At 55.3% G+C, this 20,678-nt stretch overlaps 1 protein-coding gene across 6 annotated transcripts in view; it reads right to left on the minus strand.

The window, feature by feature from the left end:
• Nucleotides 1-20,678, minus strand: part of LOC137327420 (short transient receptor potential channel 3) — a 130,892-nt gene that overhangs the window by 45,919 nt on the left and 64,295 nt on the right. For all 6 annotated transcript variants that reach the window (XM_067993229.1, XM_067993222.1, XM_067993212.1 and 3 more), the window contains 2 exons: nt 19,951-20,215; nt 10,053-10,248 (listed from right to left, as the gene is read on the minus strand). In XM_067993229.1, the coding sequence (XP_067849330.1) occupies nt 10,053-10,248; nt 19,951-20,215 (461 nt within the window). The remainder of the gene's footprint in view (nt 1-10,052; nt 10,249-19,950; nt 20,216-20,678) is intronic.

Below are 20,678 nucleotides of genomic sequence, written 5' to 3' on the forward strand. Positions count from 1 at the left end.
CGTCACCGCCCCCTCCCCCCCGATCGTCACCGCCCCCTCCCCCCCACGATCGTCACCGCCCCCTCCCCCCCGATCGTCACCGCTCCCTCCCCCCACCGATCGTCACCGCTCCCTCCCCCCACCGATCGTCACCGCTCCCTCCCCCCCCCGATCGTCACCGCTCCCTCCCCACCCGATCGTCACCGCCCCCTCCCCCCCGATCGTCACCGCCCCCTCCCCCCCACGATCGTCACCGCCCCCTCCCCCCCGATCGTCACCGCTCCCTCCCCCCACCGATCGTCACCGCTCCCTCCCTCCCCCCCCGATCGTCACCGCTCCCTCCCCGCCCCGGATCGTCACCGCTCCCTCCCTCCCCGATCGTCACCGCTCCCTCCCTCCCCGATCGTCACCGCTCCCTCCCTCCCCGGATCGTCACCGCTCCCTCCCCCCCGGAACGTCACCGCTCCCTCCCCCCCGATCGTCACCGCTCCCTCCCCCCCGGAACGTCACCGCTCCCTCCCCCCCGATCGTCACCGCTCCCTCCCTCCCCGATCGTCACCGCTCCCTCCCCCCCGGAACGTCACCGCTCCCTCCCCCCCGGAACGTCACCGCTCCCTCCCCCCGGATCGTCACCGCTCCCTCCCTCCCCGATCGCCACCTCTCCCTCCCCCCCGGATCGTCACCGCTCCCTCCCCCCGGATCGTCACCGCTCCCTCCCTCCCCGATCGCCACCGCTCCCTCCCCCCGGATCGTCACCGCTCCCTCCCCCCGGATCGTCACCGCTCCCTCCCTCCCCGATCGCCACCGCTCCCTCCCCCCGGATCGTCACCGCTCCCTCCCTCCCCGATCGTCACCGCTCCCTCCCTCCCCGATCGTCACCGCTCCCTCCCCCCCAGGATCGTCACCGCTCCCTCCCCCCCGGATCGTCACCGCTCCCTCCCTCCCCGATCGCCACCGCTCCCTCCCTCCCCGATCGCCACCGCTCCCTCCCTCCCCGGATCGTCACCGCTCCCTCCCCCCGGATCGTCACCGCTCCCTCCCCCCCGGAACGTCACCGCTCCCTCCCCCCCCGATCGTCACCGCTCCCTCCCCCCCGGAACGTCACCGCTCCCTCCCCCCCGGATCGTCACCGCTCCCTCCCCCCCGGATCGTCACCGCTCCCTCCCCCCGGATCGTCACCGCTCCCTCCCTCCCCGATCGCCACCGCTCCCTCCCCCCGGATCGTCACCGCTCCCTCCCTCCCCGATCGCCACCTCTCCCTCCCCCCGGATCGTCACCGCTCCCTCCCCCCGGATCGTCACCGCTCCCTCCCTCCCCGATCGCCACCGCTCCCTCCCCCCGGATCGTCACCGCTCCCTCCCCCCGGATCGTCACCGCTCCCTCCCTCCCCGATCGCCACCGCTCCCTCCCCCCGGATCGTCACCGCTCCCTCCCCCCGGATCGTCACCGCTCCCTCCCTCCCCGATCGCCACCGCTCCCTCCCCCCGGATCGTCACCGCTCCCTCCCTCCCCGATCGTCACCGCTCCCTCCCTCCCCGATAGTCACCGCTCCCTCCCCCCCAGGATCGTCACCGCTCCCTCCCTCCCCGATCGTCACCGCTCCCTCCCCCCGGATCGTCACCGCTCCCTCCCTCCCCGATCGCCACCGCTCCCTCCCTCCCCGGATCGTCACCGCTCCCTCCCCCCGGATCGTCACCGCTCCCTCCCCCCCGGAACGTCACCGCTCCCTCCCCCCCCGATCGTCACCGCTCCCTCCCCCCCGGAACGTCACCGCTCCCTCCCCCCCGGATCGTCACCGCTCCCTCCCCCCCGGATCGTCACCGCTCCCTCCCCCCGGATCGTCACCGCTCCCTCCCCCCCGGATCGTCACCGCTCCCTCCCCCCCGGATCGTCACCGCTCCCTCCCCCCGGATCGTCACCGCTCCCTCCCTCCCCGATCGCCACCGCTCCCTCCCCCCGGATCGTCACCGCTCCCTCCCTCCCCGATCGCCACCTCTCCCTCCCCCCGGATCGTCACCGCTCCCTCCCCCCGGATCGTCACCGCTCCCTCCCTCCCCGATCGCCACCGCTCCCTCCCCCCGGATCGTCACCGCTCCCTCCCCCCCGATCGTCACCGCTCCCTCCCTCCCCGATCGCCACCGCTCCCTCCCCCCGGATCGTCACCGCTCCCTCCCCCCCGGATCGTCACCGCTCCCTCCCTCCCCGATCGCCACCGCTCCCTCCCCCCGGATCGTCACCGCTCCCTCCCTCCCCGATCGTCACCGCTCCCTCCCTCCCCGATCGTCACCGCTCCCTCCCCCCCAGGATCGTCACCGCTCCCTCCCTCCCCGATCGTCACCGCTCCCTCCCCCCGGATCGTCACCGCTCCCTCCCTCCCCGATCGCCACCGCTCCCTCCCTCCCCGGATCGTCACCGCTCCCTCCCCCCGGATCGTCACCGCTCCCTCCCCCCCGGAACGTCACCGCTCCCTCCCCCCCCGATCGTCACCGCTCCCTCCCCCCCGGAACGTCACCGCTCCCTCCCCCCCGGATCGTCACCGCTCCCTCCCCCCCGGATCGTCACCGCTCCCTCCCCCCGGATCGTCACCGCTCCCTCCCCCCGGATCGTCACCGCTCCCTCCCCCCGGATCGTCACCGCTCCCTCCCCCCGGATCGTCACCGCTCCCTCCCCCCCCGATCGTCACCGCTCCCTCCCCCCGGATCGTCACCGCTCCCTCCCTCCCCGATCGCCACCGCTCCCTCCCCCCGGATCGTCACCGCTCCCTCCCCCCGGATCGTCACCGCTCCCTCCCCCCCCGATCGTCACCGCTCCCTCCCCCCCGATCGTCACCGCTCCCTCCCCCCAGGATCGTCACCGCTCCCTCCCCCCGGATCGTCAACGCTCCCCCACCCCCCGATCGTCACCGCTCCCTCCCCCCCCGATCGTCACCGCTCCCTCCCTCCGATCGTCACCGCTCCCTCCCCCCCCGATCGTCACCGCTCCCTCCCCCCCGATCGTCACCGCTCCCTCCCCCCGATCGTCACCGCTCCCTCCCCTCCGATCGTCACCGCTCCCTCCCACCCGATCGTCACCGCTCCCTCCCCCCGATCGTCACCGCTGCCTCCCCCCCGATCGTCACCGCTCCCTCCCCTCCGATCGTCACCGCTCCCTCCCCCCCGATCGTCACCGCTCCCTCCCCCCGATCGTCACCGCTCCCCCCCCCCCGGATCGTCAACGCTCCCTCCCCCCGATCGTCACCGCTCCCTCCCTCCCCGATCGTCACCGCTCCCTCCCCCCGATCGTCACCGCTCCCCCCCCCCCGGATCGTCAACGCTCCCTCCCTCCGATCGTCACCGCTCCCTCCCTCCGATCGTCACCGCTCCCCCCCCCCGGGTCGTCACCGCTCCCTCCCCCCCGGATCGTCACCGCTCCCTCCCCCCCGATCGTCACCGCTCCCCCCCCCCGATCGTCACCGCTCCCTCCCTCCCCGATCGTCACCGCTCCCTCCCTCCCCGATCGTCACCGCTCCCTCCCCCCGATCGTCACCGCTCCCTCCCTCCCCGGATCGTCACCGCTCCCTCCCCCCCGGAACGTCACCGCTCCCTCCCCCCCGGAACGTCACCGCTCCCTCCCCCCCGGAACGTCACCGCTCCCTCCCCCCCGATCGTCAACGCTCCCTCCCCCCCGATCGTCAACGCTCCCTCCCTCCCCGGATCGTCACCGCTCCCTCCCCCCCGGAACGTCACCGCTCCCTCCCCCCCGGAACGTCACCGCTCCCTCCCCCCCGGAACGTCACCGCTCCCTCCCCCCCCGATCGTCAACGCTCCCTCCCCCCGGATCGTCACCGCTCCCTCCCCCCCGGATCGTCACCGCTCCCTCCCCCCGGATCGTCACCGCTCCCTCCCTCCCCGATCGTCACCGCTCCCTCCCCCCGGATCGCCACCGCTCCCTCCCCTCCGATCGTCACCGCTCCCTCCCTCCCCGGGTCGTCACCGCTCCCTCCCCTCCGATCGTCACCGCTCCCTCCCTCCCCGATCGCCACCGCTCCCTCCCTCCCCGGATCGTCACCGCTCCCTCCCCCCGATCGTCACCGCTCCCTCCCCCCCGGATCGTCACCGCTCCCTCCCCCCCGGAACGTCACCGCTCCCTCCCCCCCGGAACGTCACCGCTCCCTCCCCCCCGGAACGTCACCGCTCCCTCCCCCCCGGATCGTCACCGCTCCCTCCCCCCCGGATCGTCACCGCTCCCTCCCCCCCGGATCGTCACCGCTCCCTCCCCCCGGATCGTCACCGCTCCCTCCCCCCGGATCGTCACCGCTCCCTCCCTCCCCGATCGCCACCGCTCCCCCCCCCCCCGATCGTCACCGCTCCCTCCCTCCCCGATCGTCACCGCTCCCTCCCCCCCGATCGTCACCGCCCCCTCCCCCCCAGGATCGTCACCGCTCCCTCCCCCCCGATCGTCACCGCTCCCTCCCCCCCCGATCGTCACCGCTCCCTCCCCCCGATCGTCACCGCTCCCTCCCCCCGATCGTCACCGCTCCCTCCCCCCCAGGATCGTCACCGCTCCCTCCCCCCGATCGTCACCGCTCCCTCCCCCCCAGGATCGTCACCGCTCCCTCCCCCCCGATCGTCACCGCTCCCTCCCCCCCGATCGTCACCGCTCCCTCCCCCCCGATCGTCACCGCTCCCTCCCTCCCCGATCGCCACCGCTCCCTCCCTCCCCGGATCGTCACCGCTCCCTCCCCCCGATCGTCACCGCTCCCTCCCCCCGATCGTCACCGCTCCCTCCCCCCCGATCGTCACCGCTCCCTCCACCCCGGAACGTCACCGCTCCCTCCCCCCGATCGTCACCGCTCCCCCCCCCCCCCGATCGTCACCGCTCCCTCCACCCCGGAACGTCACCGCTCCCTCCCCCCGATCGTCACCGCTCCCTCCACCCCGGAACGTCACCGCTCCCCCCCCCCCCGATCGTCACCGCTCCCTCCACCCCGGAACGTCACCGCTCCCTCCCCCCGATCGTCACCGCTCCCTCCACCCCGGAACGTCACCGCTCCCTCCCCCCGATCGTCACCGCTCCCTCCCTCCCCGATCGTCACCGCTCCCTCCCTCCGATCGTCACCGCTCCCTGCCCCCGGATCGTCACCGCTCCCTCCCCCCCGATCGTCACCGCTCCCTCCCTCCGATCGTCACCGCTCCCTCCCCCCGATCGTCACCGCTCCCTCCCCCCGATCGTCACCGCTCCCTCCCCCCCGATCGTCACCGCTCCCTCCCTCCGATCGTCACCGCTCCCTGCCCCCGGATCGTCACCGCTCCCTCCCCCCCGATCGTCACCGCTCCCTCCCCCCGATCGTCACCGCTCCCTCCCCCCCCGGGTCGTCACCGCTCCCTCCCCCCCCGATCGTCACCGCTCCCTCCCCCCGATCGTCACCGCTCCCTCCCCCCGATCGTCACCGCTCCCTCCCCACGATCGTCAACGCTCCCCCCCCCCCGATCGTCACCGCTCCCTCCCTCCCCGATCGCCACCGCTCCCTCCCTCCCCGGATCGTCACCGCTCCCTCCCCCCGATCGTCACCGCTCCCTCCCCCCGATCGTCACTGCTCCCTCCCCACGATCGTCAACGCTCCCCCCCCCCCGATCGTCACCGCTCCCTCCCTCCCCGATCGCCACCGCTCCCTCCCCCCCCGGATCGTCAACGCTCCCCCCCCCCCGATCGTCACCGCTCCCCCCCCCCCGGATCGTCACCGCTCCCTCCCCCCCCCCGGATCGTCAACGCTCCCCCCCCCCCGATCGTCACCGCTCCCCCCCCCCGATCGCCACCGCTCCCTCCCCCCCGATCACCATTGCTCCCTCCCCCCCGATCGCCACCGCTCCCTCCCCCCCGATCACCATCGCTCCCTCCCCCCCGATCGGCCATCGCTCCCTCCCCCCCGATCGGCCATCGCTCCCTCCCCCCCAGGATCGCCACCGCTCCCTCCCCCCCAGGATCACCATCGCTCCCTCCCCCCCGATCGGCCATCGCTCCCTCCCCCCCAGGATCACCATCGCTCCCTCCCCCCCAGGATCACCACCGCTCCCTCCCCCCCGATCGGCCACCGCTCCCTCCCCCCCAGGATCGCCACCGCTCCCTCCCCCCCAGGATCGCCACCGCTCCCTCCCCCCCAGGATCGCCACCGCTCCCTCCCCCCCGATCACCATTGCTCCCTCCCCCCCGATCGCCACCGCTCCCTCCCCCCCGATCACCATCACTCCCTCCCCCCCCAGGATCGCCACCACTCCCTCCCCGCCGATCACCATCGCTCCCTCCCCCCCAGGATCGCCACCGCTCCCTCCCCCCCCAGGATCGCCACCGCTCCCTCCCCCCCCAGGATCGCCACCGCTCCCTCCCCCCCGATCACCATTGCTCCCTCCCCCCCAGGATCACCATCGCTCCCTCCCCCCCGATCACCATCGCTCCCTCCCCCCCGATCACCATCGCTCCCTCCCCCCCAGGATCACCACCGCTCCCTCCCCCCCGATCACCATTGCTCCCTCCCCCCCAGGATCGCCACCGCTCCCTCCCCACCAGGATCACCACCGCTCCCTCCCCACCAGGATCACCATCGCTCCCTCCCCGCCGAACGCCACTGCTCCCTCCTCCCCTGATCGTCACCTCTACCACCCTCCCCACCCCCACCCACTGGCCACCGCTACCTCCCGACCCGATCGCCACTGCTCACTCTTCCCCTGATCATCACCTCTACCACCACCCCGCCCACCCCCACCCACTGGCCACCGCTACCTCCCGACCCGATCGCCACTGCTCACTCTTCCCCTGATTGTCACCTCTACCACCACCCTGCCCACCCCCACCCACTGGCCACCGCTACCTCCCGACCCGATCGCCACTGCTCACTCTTCCCCTGATCGTCACCTCTACCACCACCCCGCCCACCCCCACCCACTGGCCACCGCTACCTCCCGACCCGATCGCCACTGCTCACTCTTCCCCTGATCGTCACCTCTACCACCACCCCGCCCACCCCCACCCACTGGCCACCGCTACCTCCCGACCCGATCGCCACTGCTCACTCTTCCCCTGATCGTCACCTCTACCACCACCCCGCCCACCCCCACCCACTGGCCACCGCTACCTCCCGACCCGATCGCCACTGCTCACTCTTCCCCTGATCGTCACCTCTACCACCACCCCGCCCACCCCCACCCACTGGCCACCGCTACCTCCCGACCCGATCGCCACTGCTCACTCTTCCCCTGATCGTCACCTCTACCACCACCCCGCCCACCCCCACCCACTGGCCACCGCTACCTCCCGACCCGATCGCCACTGCTCACTCTTCCCCTGATCGTCACCTCTACCACCACCCCGCCCACCCCCACCCACTGGCCACCGCTACCTCCCGACCCGATCGCCCCTATTAATGGTCGCCCCCCTTCCTCACTAACCTGAGGGTCGCTGCAATGCCAGCATTGCCCCAATCTATCATGCTTCACTGGTGAGCACTGCTATTCTCCGAAGCTTGATGGGAATGAGACCCGAGGTCCAACATCAGGGTGCCTCGGGCCTCACCATTCAAGCACAGGGATCAATCCCTGCTCCCCCTATGCACCACCCAAATTTCTAGACCATAATCTACTATGTTGAACAAAAATTTATAATGGTGAATCATGTATGTTGTGGCAATCTATTATTAACAAAATAAAATAGGGGTAAAAATTCAGTTTCTCCGTTCGGAAAAAACTGGAAACTCAAATGGTGAAATTACACAACCCCAAAACATGTGAAGGAGGGTAGTAGTATGGTATGTCGTGCCAATGGGGACTGTATATGAAAGTAGTTTATACATTTATATATTTATAATAAATAAAACATTTTGCATATGTTGCACATTTCTAGTCCACAAACTTTACCTCCTGCTCTCATGATTTTTGGTCAGGCTTTTCTGCCAACATTTATCATTGTAAATTGGTATGTCAGCATTTTCAATTCAATTTTGCTATGTCAACTGTCACGATCTAGTTGCAGGCTCCGGCCACTGGGTAGCTCTTTGAACCAAGTTTCTGAAATCTTTTTCCCAGCTCCGTCACTATCTTGCCCATGTAAAAAGAAACTTGTACTGATTATGGGTAATGCCCTAGGCAATTTACTGGTATAAATGGGGACCAGATAGGAATGAAGTTTAAACAATGCATGTATTTATGTGGAATATGTAAGATATAATCAGGACCAAACATAACATAATGGAGTGAACTTTGAGGCCTCCTGCCCGGCGGAGACAGGGAAGAACTTACTGCCCCGCTGTCACTGTGGCCCTCTCTATTTTGTTGGTATCCTTCGAATAGGTGTCTGGGCGGATGCCTGAAGAGGATGAACAGCTAATTTATATATTTAAATTGGGATCCCAGGATATCGATTGCCATTTTAGGACTGAAGTGAGCGGAGCATGCGTCGTGCACACACTGCCCAGTATCAACTCATGGCCCGGCTGAAGAGGAGCCCAAAGGCAAGTACTTTCTTATTTTTGTGGAGCAGAGGTGCTCCTCCAGGCTCCACAAAACCAGCATGAGCCGCTGCCACTCTGGCTCCCCCCTCACCCCCCGCTTCCCCCCAGGAGTTGGGGTGCCCCTCCACCCCCAGGGACCTATTTTCCTTCGGCCTGGCCACCTGATATATTGTGACGGCCCAGAGGCAGTGGGCTGCCCAGGTCGCTCAATTTCCGTCTGTTGCCCACTATCCTAATGACACCTGACCTCAAATTGGACTGGCTGTCCTGCCAGGATTATCAGGCAGCCGGCCGGCACAGTCCGCCGGCCAGTCGCCCGAAGTCCGATCGGGGGAAAAAATCTACCTCAGTACGTTTAATCCTCTTTCATACCCTGCCTTCAAAAATAAAAAGTTGATATGTATAACCCTTCATTATACCCCAGATATACCTTTCACTGGTTCAAATCCAGCCCACATATTTCTAATCTCCAAGATGGTTATAAAGGAAATGCATTGGGCAGGATCACTTGGTTCAGTTCTTAGTGTGCAGCAAAAAAAAAATCCTACAACTTAGTGCAATTTGACGCTGAAGTGACAATCTCACAAAGACAGCCCATGAGGAATGATAGAAATGGCACTGATGCATTTGGAGGTGCTCTTCTGAAGTTGAAGGTGAATGCACATTGTTTGGTCAGAGTAGATAGCATTTGTCATGCAATCTGGCCCAGGAGTACCTGATGCTGACTGTGCAAAAAGTAGAAAATATCTGTTGGCCTCAAGGTTGATGGACACAACAGCCCCAATATTAACAGGGAGTCGGGGAGTTGTGTGGGAGAGGCCGAAATCGGCCGAAGAACCCAGCAAGGCTGGATACATGGAGGCCCTGCCAATCTTAACGGCAGGACCTCATCAACGGATTGAAGGGCTGCCTCCCGCCCAGCCGGCCAAATGACCCCCTCCAGTTCCGAAGTGAAGAGCCTGGCCGACGAGCGGAAGGGATCACCAGCGGCAGGAGGCCGCAGCCAGGGACACTTGGGGACAGTCCCCAGCACTGGGATGAGCGCATCAGCTACAGGCGGCAATTGGGAGGGCCGGGGGAAGAGGTCGGCGATCGGGAGGGCTGGGGAGTTGTTGGAGGCTGGAGATCAGGACTCGGGGAGGCCGAAGGCTTCCTTGAGGGGTCTAGGGGGGCGGTGAACTCCTGTTCTTCCACACCCACAACGAGTGCTGAAAGAGCCACTTACCTTGGGGAGCCGGCAGCTCCCATCTCGGATCAGCTGCAAGGAATCCCATAGGTCAGGCCTCCCCCTCAGCTACTATTAAATTTAAGTCGCGGTGCCGAATATGTCATCAGGCCATGACTTTAGTATGTTAATTAGGCCCCCCGCCTGCCTTTTGTGGGAGCCTCGTCCATGACCTGATTTCTGCACTTTAAAAGGGCGGGAATGGAATCGGGTTCGGGTCGGGTTGCCTGATCCTGATATTTTAACCCGCCCACTGACCCTCTCCCACCCGTCGAGGCGAGGGGAGGGGAGGGGGAGTTAAAATCAAGGCCAACATTTTTATAGTAACTAAAGTATTCTAAGATTATTAAAGCACTCAGTATGTCCTACCTCAATTTCTTGATATGAGCTATTGATCATAGCAATCAGCATGTTGAGCAAAACCACCACCATAGTGACGTTGTATATTCCATATAAAACATATCCAATGTTCTCAATGAATTTGTGGTCATATTTGAGGACAACAGAAGATACTTCAGACAAACCAAAGATTGACCAGAATAGCGTCTTGAAACTTTCTTCAACTCTGAGGAAGGCAACAGATTTAAATTTATTAGATGCCATTGTGACAGCATACTTTGTTAAGCTGTTAATAATTTACAGTATGTTTGAAAAGGTAAGAACTGATTGTTATACTACATAACAGGCACCGAATTTCCCAATAATCATTTTTTTTCTGGATAAAATTGTTTAAAATTTGGCTTTTTATTTGGCTTCCTTTTATTTTCTACCCTTATGTTTACCTTGAATGTTAGAACGTTATGGTCACTAAATCATAAATGTTCCCTTAGTTCTACTTTGGTTAGTGCTCCCTCCTTGTTCATTAAAACTAAAATCCAATATTGCATTGCCCTTTGTGGGTTCTTTAACATACTCTTTTAGAAACGAGTCCCTCACAATTTCAATAAATTCCAACTCGCATGCAGACTGTCCCCATTGTACACTCCAGTCAATATGTGGAAGATTGAAGTCCCCTGTGATCACTACTGAAGACTTGGATCTCATCTGTCATCGTCTCCCACAAAACTGCATCAATCTCACTTTGATTATTTGGTGGCCTGTCACATATTCCTATTACTAATATTTTTCCTTTACTATCCTTTAATTCTATCCAAAGAGACTCAGTGCCACATCCAGCATCCAGCTTCATTATAACTAGGCCCTTTCTAGCAAATAATGTCATCCCATATCCTGCCTTACCTTTCCGGTCCTTCCTAAAACACACAAAACCCTGCAGGCTAACTCTGCACTCATCATTTGATTTCCACCTGATTTCAGTCACTCCCTATGTAACAGTACTTCTAGCTCCCCCATTTTATTCCTAATACTCCTTCCATTCATATAACCACAATTTAGATTATCCTTTAATATCTGTTACATTAAACTTGTGTAGAACCTTGGTTAAACCACACTTGGAGTACTGTGCACAGTTCTGGTCTGCATATTATAAAAAGGATACAGAGGCATTGGAGAAGGTGCAAAAAAGACTTACTAGGATGATACCAGACCTGAGAGGTTATACCTATCAGGAAAGATTGAGCAGGCTGGGTCTCCTTTCTCTAGAAAAGAGAAGACTGAGGGGTGACCTGATAGAGGCCTTTAAGATTATGAAAGAGTTTGATAGGGTAGATGTGGAGAAGATGTTTCCACTTGCAGAGGAGACCAGAACTAGGAGCCATAAGTATAAGATAGTCACGATTAAATCCAATAGGGAATTCAGGAGAAACTTTTTCACCCAGAGAATGGTTAAAATGTGGAACTCGCTACCACAAGGAGTAGTTGAGGTGACTAGCATAGATGCGTTTAAGGGGAAGCTGGATAAACACATGAGGGAGAAAGGAATAGAAGGATATGCTGATAGGGTTAGATGAGGTAAGGAGGGACGAGGCTCTTGTGGAGCATAAACACCGGCATGGACCTATTGGGCTGAGTGGCCTGTTTCTGTGCTGTACATTCTATGTAATTCTATGTAATCTTTATTCCCTTTTTGCTAATTATTCTTAACCTATAGTCTGTTCTGCTTTCTCCTCCCCCACTTCCATACGCGCGTGTGTGTGTGTGTGTGTGTGTGTGTGTGATATTTTCTTCTCTTCTCCTTTCTAGATTCCCCATGAAAATTACCATCTTTCACTGCGAGGACAGACTAAAGATCCATTAATGCCTTTATAAAATGAATAGCTAGGAGCTGCATAAGAGTGAGCTGCGTTAATTGGCCCTGTTATTCTTTTCCTTCCATATCTGGCTTCTGTTCAGTACCATTCCATAATGACACAGCTGAGATTGAAAGCTTTCAATGTGGGGAATCAAAGGCATAAAATGCCAATTACATGTTGGGTACTGGATACCTGGGGCCATTACCATGGCTTTTCTCTAACCCAAGGTGTGCATGTACACAGATCACTAAATGTCAGTAGGCATATACAAAAGGTTAATCAAAAAGGCTAATGGAATGTTGGCCTTTATTTCAAGAGGATTGGAATACAAAGGGGAGGATGTTATGCTTCAGTTGTACAGAGCTTTGGTCAGACCCCATCCGGAGTACTGTGTTCAATTGTGCGCATCAAACCTCAGGAAAGATATCTTGGCCTTGGAAGGGGCACAGTGCAGATTCACCAGATTGATACCAGGGCTTAAAGGGTTAAATTATGAGGCCAGGTTGCATAAACTTGGCTTGTATTCCCTTGAGTTTAGAAGGTCGAAGGGTGATCTAAACAAGGTATTTGAAATGATAAAGGGATTTTATAGGGTAGATACTATATTTCCTCTGTTGGGGGAATCCAGTGACATAATCTCATAATTAGAGCTAGGCCATTTAGGAGTGAAATCAGGAAGCACTTCTTCACACAAAGGGTAGTAGGAATCTGGAACTTACTCCCCCAAAAGGCTATGGATGATGAGTCAATTGAAATTTTAAAGACTGAGACCAATAGATTTTTGTTAAGTAAGGGTATCAAGGCATATGGAACAAAGGCAGGTAAATGGAGTTGAGGTACAGATCAGGCATAATCTAATTGAATCATGGAACAGGCTCGAGGGGCTGAATGTCTTAGTCCTGTTCCTAAGTTTCTATGAAATTGTAGTGCTCACATTGCCAATCTGCCGGAAATCAGCTAACTCAGACAAGCTAAATACAGAAAGTGCAGAGGAGATCTAAAAAAGGAAATAAGAGGGACAAAGAGAGAGTATGAGAATAGACTAGTGGTTAACATAAAAGGGAACCCAAAAGTCTTTTATAAATATATAAATAGTAAAAGGATAGTCAAAGGAAGGGTGGGGCCAAATCGGGACAAAAAAGGAGATCTTGTTGTGGAGGCAGAGGGTATAGCTGAGGTAATAAATGAATACTTTGCATTGACCTTCACTAGAGAAGAGGACGCTGCCAATGTAGCAATAAAGGAGGTTGTAGCAGCGATATTGGATAGGATGAAAACAGATAAAGAGATACTTAAAAGGTTGGCAATACTCAAAGTAGAAAAGTCACCTGGTCTCGATGCGATGCATCCTAGGTTACGGAGGGAAGTAAGGGTGGAAATTGCGGAAGCTCTGGCCACAATCTTCCAATCCTCCTTAGATATGGGGACGGTGCCAGAGGACTGGAGGATTATAAATGTTACACCTGTGTTCAAAAAAGGGAGCGGGATAAACCAGGCAATTACAGGCCAGTCAGCCTAATGTCAGTGGGTAGGGAAACTTTTAGAGACAATAATCTGGGACAAAATTAATTAGCACTTGGAAAAGTATGGGCTAATAAATGAAAGTCAACACTGATTTGTTTGACTAACTTGATTGAGTTCTTTGATGAAATAATGGAGAGGGTTGATGAGGGCAGTGCAGTTGGTGTTGTCTACATGGACTTTCAAAAGGCATTTGATAAAGTACCACATAATAGACTTGTAAGCAAAATTAAAACCCATGGGATTAAAGGGACAGTGGCAGCATGGATACAAAACTGGCTAGGGGAAAGAAAGCAAAGAGTAGTGGTGAATGGTTGTTTCTCAGGCTGGAGGAAGTATAGAGTGGTGTTCCCCAGGGTCAGTATTAGGACCACTGCTCTTTTTGAGGGTATAATTTCAAAGTTTGCAGATGACACGAAACTTGGAAATGTAAACAATGTAGAGGATAGTAATAGACTCAGGAGGACATAGACAGAGAGGTGAAATGGGCAGACACATGGTAGATGAAATTTAACGCAGAGGAGTGTGACGTGATGCATTTTGGTACGAAGAATGAGGAGAGGCAATATAAACTAATGGTACAATTTTAAAGGGGGTGCAGGAACAGAAAGACCTGGGGATGTATGTACACAAATCTTTGAAGATGATAGGACAAGTTGAGAAGGCTGTTAAAAAAACATATGGGATCTTGGTCTTTATTAATAAAGACATAGAGTACAAAAGCAGGGAAGTTATGCTAAACCTTTATAAAACACTGGTTAGACCTCAGCTGGAGTATTGTGTTCAATTCTGGGCACTACACCTTAAGAAGGATGTCAAGGCCTTAGAGAGGGCGCAGAAGAGATTTAGTAGAATGGTGCCAGGGATGAGAGACTTCAGTTATGTGGAGAGACTGGAGAAGCTGGGGTTATTCTCCTTAGAGCATAGAAAGTTAAAAGGAGATTTGATAGAGCTGTTCAAAATCATGAACGGTTTTGATAGAGTAAATATGGGGAAACTGTTTCCAGTGGCAGAAGGGTTGGTAATCAGAGGTCACAGATTTAAGGTGATTGGCAAAGGAACCAAAAACGACATGAGGAAACATTTCTTTAAGCAGCAAGATGTTATGATCTGGACTGCACTGCCTGAAAGGGTGGTGGAAGCAGATTCAATAATAACTTTCAAAAGGGAATTGGATAAATACCTAAAGGGAAAAAATTTACAGGGCTATGTGGAAAGAGCAGGGGAGTGGGAGTAAATGGATAGCTCTACCAAAGAGCCGGCACAGGCATGATGGGCCTTATGGCCTCCTTCTATGCTATATCCTACTATGATACTATGATGAGGCCTTCCTGATCCATATGACCCAGTAACGTGCCATAAAATGCATTTACCAATTGGAACTAGTGTGGGATTTTAAAAAAGCAGTCCTATTGAGTCTGTAGAGTGGTGGTTTAATTCTTTCACCTTTAGGACCTGGATTAGAATCCACCCCAAGTATTGCAATGAAACTTTTTACCCTTTCGGCTGTATGTATCCCACATGGGACATGATTTTTACTTGGACCCGGGAAGGGGGCAGGTGGGTAGATTTTCGCGTGGGAAACCCGGAAGTGAAGCGAGTGCGTCGGAATCTGTAATCGCAACTCAATTAAAGGCAATTATTTTGCTTCCAGGTTTCCGGTCGCCAAGCTGCGACCTGAAGTCCATTATTTAAAAGGCCAATGCAAAAATGGATTTAGGAAGAGAAAGGAGGAAATAAAACTATGGATTCAAAGAGAGCAAGGGCAGCACCCAGGTTCACAGATGCTTCACTTGAAGTACTGTTGGGTGCAGTGAGTACCAGGAGGGAGCTAATTCACCCAAGCAATGAGAGGAAGAAACCTGGTTCTGCCATCAAGGTGACCTGGCTGGAAGTGAGATAAGAGGTGAGCAGCAGGAGCACGGTGCCCAGTAAAGTGCAGGAAGCGCTTTAATGATCCAACCAGGTCAGGAAAAGTGAGTACAGTTGATGATTCACCCACATCCTGTGGTGTACATTATCTCTCCTCTCACTCTGTCTTGGCAAGCCTACTCCATCCCATCACTCCTCACACCCACTTAAGTTTCAACTGCAACCATCCTTCACTTTCTATGCACTTCCTCACCTCCCCATTTATGCACCCGCCACTGCCGCTCACCCCAATCCCTATGCAATATGATGCATCTGTCTGATAGTCAGCCTCATCCAATGCACTGCATCCATCGGGTGAATACGTCATCTTCAGTTACTCACAGGTCTGTTCTTCCGCTCCATGTGGGAGAAGAGAGCACAAAACACAAAGGAGAGGGCGAGGACTGGAGGTGGCCCTCCACAAATAGTCCAGTTCACAGATACAGATGAGGAGGCCATGGAAATTAGTGTGACATCGGCATCCCCATCAATCGGGGAAGGAGAGACTGGGAACCCGCATATGCCTGGTGACAGAACTTAAACATCTTTCACACACATGATGACTTTATTTCAATGACTGAACTATGAGAAACCTGAGAATGGTGACTGGCAAGATTATTACTTTGCCATGATTAATTCATATCACTTCACATGTGGAAGAAGAATGGGCGGAGATGGAAGACATTGATTCCTCAGGGGACCTCATTCCTTCTGAGGGTGCAGGACATATAGCCATGCACAAGTGCAGATACTGGCATTTCGGTGGGTCACGTTAGCCAGTTATTTGGGTTGTCACCTGGTGATTCACAACTCACATGTGGCAGGGACAGCTGTGGAAAGTCCTTGTTGGAGGGCGCACTCCTTTACAAACTCTCCTCATCCTCTTCCTCTTCTTCAATGTTGTCGCTTTCAGAGGATGTCTGACGAGTGCCTTCATCCTCCTCCACCTGTAAACCTCTATGCAGCGCTATGTTGTGCAGGACACAGCACGCCATGATTATTCTGGAGACCCTTTCTGGCAAGTACTGAAGGGCACCTCCAGAACTATCCAGGCACCTGAAGCGCATCTTCAACGTGTCTATGGCTTGCTCAATGATACACCTGGTGGTCATGTGGCTCTGGTTGTATCGTTCTTTTGCTTCATTGGTGGGGTTCCTCACTGGTGTCATGAACCAAGTTTGCAGGGGGTATCCCTTGTCCCCAATGAGCCAGCTGTTAAGTCTGTATCCTGTTTGGAAGAGGCCTGGAATGTTGGACTGGTGCAAATGAATGCATCATGACAGCTACCAGAGAATCTGGTGCACATCTGCAGAAATCTCTTCTTCTAGTTGCACACCAGCTATGCATTGATGGAGCGATAGCCCTTTTGGTTTATGAAAACTCCTGGCTAATGTGGTGGTCCTCAGATTGCCATTTGTGTGCAATCGATTGCACACTGCATCCATGGGAAGCCAGCCAGAGAGACATTCTGGCTATTGTCATCGCACGGGAAGTTCACATAATCGGACGCCCTGGCAAACAACCCATCTGTCACCTGCCTTATACACTTATGTGCAGATGACTGACACACCCTGGAGATGTCACCGGTGGTGCCCTGGACCAATCCAGAGGCAAAGAAATTGAGGGCAGTGGTTACTTTTACAGAGACGGGCAATGCGTGGCCACCAGATCCAGCAGAGAGTAGCTCTTCCTCAAGGAGGCTGCGACCAACTGCCGACTCAATCTAAGCCTGCATAGGCACTGCTCTTCAGAGAGGTCCAGGAAGCTCAGCCTCTGCCTGTATACCCTCTGACATGGAAGTGCCTCCTGCCACCTCAGCCCCTCTGTTGCTCCCCTCTCTGCTGTTCTCCAGATCGATATTGCGCTCCTCTCTCTTGTGCACCTGCAAATCCCAACACAGCATGACATGGCTGCCGTGGATGGTCATTTTCCTCCTCCTCAGGCGTCCTCTGGAATACATGCATTTAGCCCCCCATCCTAATCTTGTCAGTTTGAGAGGCTCCAAAATTTTGCTATAGATGTCTCAACACAAGCACTCTCAGTCTCAACACAAGCACTCTCAGTCTCAACACAAGCACTCTCAGTCTCAACACAAGCACTCTCAGTCTCAACACAAGCACTCTCAGCCAAACATTTGCCTGAGAAAACTGAGACACCAGCTGCAATACCTAAGCTTTTAGGGAGACGTGTCAATCACAGATTTAAAAGCCCAAATTAACTTTGGCTGAATCTCGCCTCCGTTTCACTGGTGAGATTAAATTTGTTTATGCTTAAAAATCAATTTAAAAAACCTACCCCAATGATCTTAATTGATGCGCTAACGACCTGCCTGCCAGCGGTAACTTGGGACACGACCGCCGCATTTTGTCGGTGGGCGCGCATCCAAATGCGCCCACATTAAACCCGCCGCATTGGAGCTGGGTTGTAGTCGCATTACAAAAATCAATGATTTTCACTACTTCCCCGCCCCCAACTCATCCATTCTTGGGGGTTAAAATTCCCCCCATGGAGTCAGTTTGGGCCATCTCATCTCAGGTCTTAGTGGGTAGAATTACACAGCACAAAATAGCCCTCAACAGTTACCACAATAGGCTTACAAAGCTGGGCCTTTTTACTCTAGAAAAGCAGATTTGAGATTTGACTGAGATTTGTAAAATAACAAAAGGACTAGATTTGATGTGGATAGGCTATTTGAGTTAGATAAGTTAGGAAGGTCCAGAGGACTTAAGCATAAGCTACGTAAGTATAGAACTGGGTGAGATGTCAGGAGACTTTTCTTTTCATAGAGGGTCATCGACCTTTGGAACAAGTTGCGGCTCATGCAGTGAGTGCGTATTCACTGCAAACATTCAAAAGGGAGCTGGACGAGTTCCTAACTATTGCTGACATCACAGCGTACAAAAGGTAGTTGGAGCATTGGGAGATATATTTCCTGGTCACTGTGGTCTCCTGGAACCTGGAGATCGCCTTTGGGGGTTGGAGAGGAATTTCCCAGATTTTTTCTTACCTGAATTGGCCTAGGGATTTTTCTCTCTTTTTTTGCCTCTCCCAGGATATTACATGGCTGCTGTTGGATTGGGGAACGGGAGTCATCGTGTTGAGATGCACCATGACAGGATGGGACAGGTTCAATGGACAAGCTGGTCATTTCTAGGGGGCATAATCAAAACTGAGATGAGGGGAAACTTCTTCACTCAGAGGGTGGTAGGTCTGTGGAATTTGCTGCCCCAGGAAGCTGTGGAAGCTACATCATTGAATAAATTTAAAACAGAAATAGACAGTTTCCTAGAAGTAAAGGGAATTAGGGGTTACGGGGAGCGGGCAGGAAATTGGACATGAATTTAGATTTGAGGTTGGGATCAGATCAGCCATGATCTTATTAAATGGCGGGGCAGGCTCGAAGGGCCGATTGGCCTACTCCTGCTCCTATTTCTTATGTTCTTATTTCCTATTCGTCATTTTCGTATGGGACTTGCCATGGATCAACTATGGGCAATCTCACTCAGAAGGTTAATGTGGAATCAGAATTACATTTTGGAATTTGGAGTTAAGACACATTTGGGGCGCTTTTAACTATCAGGTGGATGGCTGGTGGAGCACGTAGGCTGTTTGTCCGATTCCCCTGGCAGGAGACCCAGTCGACAAGCTGCACATCCTGAACAGAGTTCCTGTTGCAGCTTGCCTGCTATGGCACAATATTAGAAGGTTTGAACCTTCTGGCAGAAGGGTAAGTCTTGGGGGAGGGGCAAGCGTGGAGGGGACACACCGATGGGCGGCAGCGGCCCATGTTGTTCTTGTGCAGCCCAAAGGATCACTGCTGCTCCTTTTGCCCCCACAAAAATAATTTTGAGACTTACATTTTTGGGGTCTCTTCCTCTTGACCGCCAAGTTTTACTGAACAGAATTCCATGACTCATGCTCTGCCCAGTATGCCTTCAAAATTGGATCGGCGTCCTATCTACATCATTTGCATTGCTTAATAAGGCTTCTGCCCAAGTTAAAATGGCGATGGAGCGGGAACGTTAAGTAGATCACCCCCATTTTAACCTCACTACCATCCTGTTTCTGCCAGGCGAAGGAAATTAAAATTGCCCCTATTGTTAGGACAAAAGGAGTTGCTTCACTCTACATCTAACCTATTCTATACACACCCTTGGAATGATGACACTGAGTGCCAAAAGTAGAAAAGTATTCCATTAACACTGATAGCTATCATTCTGCTGAGCAAAATAAATATAATTATGTTGTTAAAAAGGGTCTTGTTGATAAGACTGTCTCTTTAAGTAATCAGGTTTATCAGAATGTCAAAGGTTTGGCAGTATTGAAAGAGACACATTGGCATAGCAGTTTGGAGCACTCGCATATTGCACATGAAGCAGTGTACATTCAATTCCCTCAACCTGGTAAGTTTCCAATCTTATCCACGACCTTGTGGGGATGTAACAAAATCGGAGGGAAATTCACCCTTTTACTCTTGTAGCAGTTGATTTAGAGTGGTATTGATGGAAGGATGAAAGCAAAGCCTGTGCTTGCCTTCTGAAACACTGTTGGTATGTGGCTTAGGGAAACCAGAGAAGGGGAGAAAACTAGAAGTGTTATTATGTTATGATAATATAAAATAACTTGACAAAATTTGTACTCACGTTGTGAAGGCTGGATTCACTTTTGCACCAAGATAGTAGGAATACAGGATAAACATTCCAATCATGAAAGCAAGAAACACCATTATAAAGATGACCATAAATTTGAATATGTCTTTCACCGTCCTTCCAAGGGAAATTTGTAATGGACCAAAGCTTTCATTTGCAGGCAGGATATAAGCGATTCGTGAAAAACTAAGGACAACAGCTATTGCATAGAGGCCTTCAGATATGATCTGAGGATCAGAGGGAACCCATCTATCTCTGGCTAAAAAGATAAGAGAAAAATTGTTAGCAGAAGAATTCTTAGTTGCTCTGCTCCTGTTTGAAATCACTGCAGACCTGAAATGTTAACGGGGAGGTGGGGAGGGAGTGAGGGCACGTTGGGACGGTCCCCGGAAATTGAGCAAATCGGGGGTCATGGTTGGGGGAGCTTAGAGCGCGGCAGCCGGGAGAGACGGAGAGATTGCAGGGGGGAGAAATAGCGGGGGGGGGGGGGGGGGGGAGAGATCGCGGGGGGGAAGAGATCGCGGGGGGAGAGGTCACAGGGGAAGAGATCGCTGGGGAGAGATCGTGGGGGAAGAGGCCACGGGGGAAGAGATCGCAGGGAGAGATCGTGGGGGAGAGATCGCGGGGGAAGAGATTGCGGGGGGAACAGATCGTGGGGGGCGAGATCGCGGGGAGAGATCGTGGGGAGAGATCGCGGGGGAAGAGATTGCGGGGGGAACAGA

The sequence above is a fragment of the Heptranchias perlo genome, chromosome 1 (genome assembly GCF_035084215.1).
Source record: "Heptranchias perlo isolate sHepPer1 chromosome 1, sHepPer1.hap1, whole genome shotgun sequence".
Classification (NCBI taxonomy): domain Eukaryota; kingdom Metazoa; phylum Chordata; class Chondrichthyes; order Hexanchiformes; family Hexanchidae; genus Heptranchias; species Heptranchias perlo.